Source organism: Nicotiana tomentosiformis, chromosome 5, assembly GCF_000390325.3.
Source record: "Nicotiana tomentosiformis chromosome 5, ASM39032v3, whole genome shotgun sequence".
Classification (NCBI taxonomy): Eukaryota; Viridiplantae; Streptophyta; class Magnoliopsida; order Solanales; family Solanaceae; genus Nicotiana; species Nicotiana tomentosiformis.
In genome coordinates this window covers 77,387,182-77,393,603 of record NC_090816.1, presented here as the reverse complement: position 1 = coordinate 77,393,603, position 6,422 = coordinate 77,387,182, and the positions used below count along the sequence as shown (strand labels likewise).

Genomic DNA, 6,422 nt, shown 5'->3' with positions numbered 1-6,422 from the left:
CCTGGGAGCTTGTTTACTTATATCCTCAGTATCTCTCCCGTATTTTGTCGATGTGAGATTCACTTGGGGTGTCACTGTCGTATTTTATCGATATGAGATTCGTCTGCGGTGTCACATACACTCCCCTTAGGGACTAAACATCCTCGTTGAGGTTTGCCTAACCACCTTCTCAAAGATGTGGGTTTCGCGATGTGTGATTCGCCTAAACTCAGTTGACCGTTGAGGCTTGCCCCACCATCTTTCTAGGTTGCATGCGAATTGGTTCTGATATCATATGTAACATCCCAGCTTACTAGTAATATTGTCCGCTTTGAGTTTAGGCCCGCACGTATTTAAAACGCGTCACTAGGATCAAAGGCTTGTTTACGTATATACCTAACATTTCTTCCTGTTTTGTCGATTTGGGATTCGTTTGGCGTGTCACAATTAGTTTTAAGGAATCAATCTGATTATATTAAATCATGACCTTGAATTTGGATAAAATAATCTTGAATATAGGACTTCACCTATCTTTTTTTATTAACTTAACCGTTAACTTTCGTATGTATAAGAATCATTTAATTTGCTTGTAACCAAAGATTTGTTTGAAAAAAACGGAAGAAATTTACTCTTTGGTCAATGGCGTGGTACTATTCATAAAACTGTAAAAGCTGTACAATCTATCATAGCCAGGAATCAGGATAAGGGAGAGGAGGAATTTGAGGGAATTAGAGAAAGCACAGCACCCTCATCAACAAGCAGCTGCGTTATATCTTCATAACCCAAAAACCTGGCTATAGAAAGAGGAGTATCACCTTTCTTGTTCCTAACGTTCACATTGGCTCCTCTGTTTAGCAGTACTTCTACCGTTTGTGCACATCCACCTTCGACGGCCATGTGCAGGGGAGTGTGGCCTTCTGCATCCTGGCATTCTAAGTCGGCTCTGAATTCGGCGAGTATCATTACTGCATCTTTGTTCCCTTTAATCGCTGCAACATGAAGAGTTGTCAGACCATATTGGTCGCGGAAGTTGGTGCTTGCTCCCTTTTCGAGTAGAATCTCGAGCAGCTGGAGGTCTCCACGTCTTGCAGCATGTAGAACCGCTTCTCCTCTTTCGAGAATTTTAACAACTACCTCCTGCAACATTACTTATGGTAATTGGTAAGGTAGGTTGTGAATGTGAAAGAAATGGTTGCTGGATGTTACAGAAAAAGAAAGTATAACTGCAATGAAACCAGACAAGCTCTTTATGCACATGGTAGACAGAGCAAAGTTTGGGGCAGGCCAGCCAAATAGATTACATTCCAGAACTACTTTGATTTAATCCGTTGAAATGATATATCTAATCGGCTATTGTCTCTCGAAATAACTGATATTACTCTCCAATGAGAACAAAGTCAGTAATAATTAAAACATTTTTAGCTCATAATGGCTGTCAAAACACTCATATTCGGCATGTGTTGACAACTTTCTTGAGCCCTTACTTAAAATTCCATCAGCAATGACATATTCTTACAATTGAAGGCTACGATCACCGATTAATCAGAATACTGTTAGAAGTACTGTTTGAAGATAAACTGAGAAGTTCACTCCAAATATTCAAATTTAAGGGAGAAATAAGTTGAAATACTTGTTAATAAGTAAGAGCTAATTTGTAAAAAAAGTGAGAATGGTAAGACTAGTCGACCACTAGTAGGGGTATTTCTTTGTACACGTTTCAAGAATTTCTCTTATAAACATGCTTTCAGTTTTGTTTCTGTAAAATTTATAGTGTCTTCAGAAGATATCAATGTGGCGAATGTTCAATTTTTAGACACTTGGCCCTTATTATTACTACTACATTTCTTATTAAATCCTCCTTGGGATCGAAGGGGTTTGGCACAGATCCCCTACCAGTATATATAGCAAAAAAAAAAAATTTTACAAGAAAGTAGAGGTTAAAATAACACCCCAACACAAAACACGAATAACATGCTCATTCCCGTACAGAAGGATTACAGAACTAAGAACTAAAGCGAGGGCCAATCTCAATTAAATTAAACTCACAAAAAGATTTTGAACAAATGTGGAATCTGATCATGAGACAGATTCTACATTTGTTCAATCCTAGCTCAACTAATGCCTTTCTACATGTACAATTTGGCCCTTATTTACGCCCCTGTTACAATACCATTAGTTGAGCATTCCAGAAAAGAAATATGCATTTATTCACAATGTATATGAACTATGTGAAGTTGGATCGTAACAGAAACAATCCATTTTACAGTAAAATAGAGCCCGAGCCTTTAATCCATTCTTCAATAAATTCGATTACTTTACTCGCTCCATTTCATTTTATATGACACTTTTTTCTTTCTAATTTGTTCCAAAAAATAAATTTTTTTATTTGAAATTTAACTTTCTAGTTCTCGAGAGTCAATTTGACTAATCTTTAAAGCCAAATTGAATTAAATCACCTCAATGTTTTACAATAAAATTTTTGATTTTCAAATGTTATTCGAGAAGTACTATAAGTTATAATTCTTCTCATGTCAAGATAATAAAAAATATATATTTTAAAATATTGATCAATGTTCACATAGTTTAAATTTCATGCCACATAAATTGGAATAAAAGGAATTTTCTGTAAAGAAATATTATATAATCTCACTAGTGGGGTCTAGGGAGGGTAGTGTATACGCAGACCTTACCACTACACTGGAGTAGAGAGGTTGTTTCCGATAAACCCTCGGCTCCCTCCCTCCAAGAACTCCCACCTTGTTCTTGGGATCCATTCTTCAATAAATTCGATTACTTTACTCGCTCCATTTCATTTTATATCACATTTTTTTCTTTCTAATTTGTTCCAAAAAATATTTTTTTATATTTGAAATTTAACTTTCTAGTTCTCGAGAGTCAGTTTGACTAATCTTTAAAGCCAAATTGAACTAAATCACCTCAATGTTTTACAATAAATTTTTTGATTTTCAAAAGTTATTCGAGAAGTACTATAAGTTATAATTCTTCTCATGTAAAGATAATAAAAAATATATTTTAAAATATTGATCAATGTTCACATAGTTTAAATTTCATGCCACATAAATTGGAATAAAAGGAATTTTCTGTAAAGAAATATTATATAATCCCACTAGTGGGGTCTGGGAATGGTAGTGTGTACGCAAACCTTACCACTACCATGGAGTAGAGGGACTGTTTCTGATAGACCCTCGACTCCCTCCCTCCAAGTACTCCCACCTTGTTCTTGGGATCCATTCTTCAATAAATTCGATTACTTTACTCGCTCCATTTCATTTTATGACACTTTTTTCTTTCTAATTTGTTCCAAAAAATAATTTTTTATATTTGAAATTTAACTTTCTAGTTCTCGAGAGTCAATTTGACTAATCTTTAAAGCCAAATTGAATTAAATCACCTCAATGTTTTACAATAAAAGTTTTGATTTTCAAATGTTATTCGAGAAGTACTATAAGTTATAATTCTTCTCATGTCGAGATAATAAACAAATATATTTTAAAATATTGATCATTGTTCACATAGTTTAAATTTCATGCCACATAAATTGGAATAAAAGGAATTTTCTGTAAAGAAATATTATATAATCCCACTAGTGGGGTTTGGGGAGGGTAGTATGTACGAAGACCTTACCACTACCCTGGAGTAGAGAGGTTGTTTCCGATAGACCCTCGGCTCCCTACCTCCAAGAACTCTCACTTTGTTCTTGGGATCCATTCTTCAATAAATTCGATTACTTTACTCGCTCCATTTCATTTTATATGACACTTTTTTCTTTCTAATTTGTTCCAAAAAATAATTTTTATATTTGAAATTTAACTTTCTAGTTCTCGAGAGTCAATTTGACTAATCTTTAAAGCCAAATTGAATTAGATCACCTCAATGTTTTACAATAAAATTTTTGATTTTCAAAAGTTATTCGAGAAGTACTATAAGTTATAATTCTTCTCATGTCAAGATAATAAAAAAAAATATTTTAAAATATTGATCAATGTTCACATAGTTTAAATTTCATGCCACATAAATTGGAATAAAAGGAATTTTCTATAAAGAAATATTATATAATCACACTAGTGGGGTGGGTAATGTGTACGCAGACCTTACCACTACCATGGAGTAGAGAGGCTGTTTCCGATAGACCCTCGGCTCCCTCCCTTCAAGAACTCTCACCTTATTCTTGGGATGACTCAAACTCACAACCTCTTGGTTGGAAGTGGAGGGTGCTCACCCACTCTTGTTTTAAATTTCTTATCTAGTCATATAACACAAAGTGGGAGTACTACTTACATGGCCCTTAGCTCGTGCAATATCAAGAGCCGAACGGCCAAGACGCAATTCAGTAACAGTAGGGTCGGCGCCCATTTCAACAAGCATCTTCACCATCTGACAGTCACCATTAGCAGCTGCTCTGAACAAAGCCGTTCTACCATCCTTGCTCCTCCCATCCACTTGCGCACCTGCATCTATCAACACCTTCGCACTTTCCAATAACCCTTTACTCGCCGCTAAATGTAACGGCGTTCTTCCCTCCTTATCTCTGCTATCCAAAGACCCCTGCTGTCTGTTCACTCTCAGCAGCCTCTCAATCTCCTCTCTCCTATCATTTGCAACGGCGATATGTAACGCCGTCCACCCCTTCGACACCCATTTAACGTCGACGTTTGATTCAGAACACGCGTCCACTTTTAATCCGCCCTCAACCAAGATGTTCACAATTTCTTTACTATTATCCAGCTGCTTTGCAACTCGGAGGAGTGACTCCGCTTCTCGAGTTGAAAACTCAGAGAAAACGGATCGCTGCCGTTTGATAATGTTTCTAACGGATTCAGAATCTCCGTTACTAACAGCAAGGCGAAGAAGAAAGGGGCCCACGAATACCACCTTGAGTTTTATGTCGTACGTCGAACGGTGCCCAATTGAGCTGAACCAGGAGTTAACGAATTCGGAATGATTCGGTTCGAGTACTTGTGGTGCTAATATTGTTCTAAGGAGGAATCTGTCAGAAGGGGAGCGAGGGAAAGTTGAAGGGAGTTGGGATTGTGGCTTGAGAATAACTTGGAATGTTGTTGAAGATAAAGGTGAAATTAGGCCACTGGGTGGATTGACTAGGAACTTATGAGGAGACGAAGTTTGGACTTTGAAGGCTATTGGAGAGGTTGCAATAAGTGATGTGAGGTTCACTGTAGCTCGACATTTGCAGCCTAATGCAAAGTCTATTCGTATTTCTGCTTCTGATACTTCTACTAATTTCTCCATGAATGAATTGATTTATTGAAAGGGGGTATGGTTTCGAGATTCAAAATTGGTACTGGAAGACGTCGGCTTGTATACGTAAACGTTACATGTGATACTTAATAATGGTACATGTGATTTCGTGGGGACCAGTCTAGAGGTTGAAGAAAAACAGCAGGTCGGACAAAGATGTAACAATCTTTGTTTTGAAAATACCAAATGTAAGCCTCCACTCAATTATCCTTTTGAAAGTACATTCCTCTTTTCGTGGTGATGAGCTATTATCTTGTTGCCTTTTTTCCAAAAGACGCAATGTTGATAATAAGATTACTACCATGAAAAACAAAAACCAGTTAGTACTACATTAGTGTGCAGAGATATATTAGTTGTTCATAGGTGCAAGGTAGAAGAAGACAGGACTTTTATAGCGAGCGCTACGACCGAAAAGGGAATTGAGAGCAAATAGAAGGTACTAATAGAAAGGTAAGTAAAGGAAAAGAAAATAGTACAAGAGATGAAACAGTTTGTTTATTAAAATCTGCCTTCCAACATAAGCATATATGTTTAGATCATCTTCATGATAAGCTATTACAATCTTCTATGCTAAGTCAAAGTGTGTCTATAAATTGAAACAAAAGGAGTATTACTTAAGTAAACTCTGGCTTAATGAAAAATCGGATTTCTTAACCCGTTCCCTATTCCCTCAAAGAAGGAAATTACTATGGTAGAAATACATAGTCATCCTAGGTCAATTCATCAGGGAAAGAGAAATTGTCATGGCCCAAAATTTACTAAAGATCGTGATGACACCTAACACCGCCGTCAGACAAGCCAATAGTGATTGATCAACTTGATTATTCATTGTAGTATTTTGAAATCATAATTTTCCTTAATTAAATAGTATGAAATGGAATTTACAGGGTAAATGATAATATTTACACAACTAAAATAACGAACAACCCGTAGGAATCCTCAAAACTCGGTGTCGCAAGTACATAAACATTCTCTAAGAAGTACAATAATAATACAACATCTTTCCAGAATGTAAATAAGACAGGATAAAATAAATAGTACGATGGAGACTCGGTGGACTGCGATGCGTAGCCTGAGTTGCAGCTCACATAAAGTCTCCTCAACAGATGCACCTACGCGCCAAGATGATCACCAAATGAACTTGTCAGATCCTGTATATTTAGTGC

General features: G+C 36.5%; 1 protein-coding gene across 1 annotated transcript; it reads right to left on the bottom strand.

Annotated features, from left to right (window-relative positions):
- Nucleotides 1-579: 579 nt before the first annotated feature.
- Nucleotides 580-5,316, bottom strand: LOC104092667 (protein VAPYRIN-like). Its single transcript, XM_009598325.4, has 2 exons — nucleotides 4,279-5,316; nucleotides 580-1,116 (listed from the first exon to the last, which is right to left on the bottom strand). Exons 1-2 carry the CDS (start codon nucleotides 5,245-5,247, stop codon nucleotides 676-678), a joined length of 1,410 nt encoding a protein of 469 aa, XP_009596620.1. The 5' UTR covers nucleotides 5,248-5,316; the 3' UTR covers nucleotides 580-675.
- Nucleotides 5,317-6,422: the final 1,106 nt, after the last annotated feature.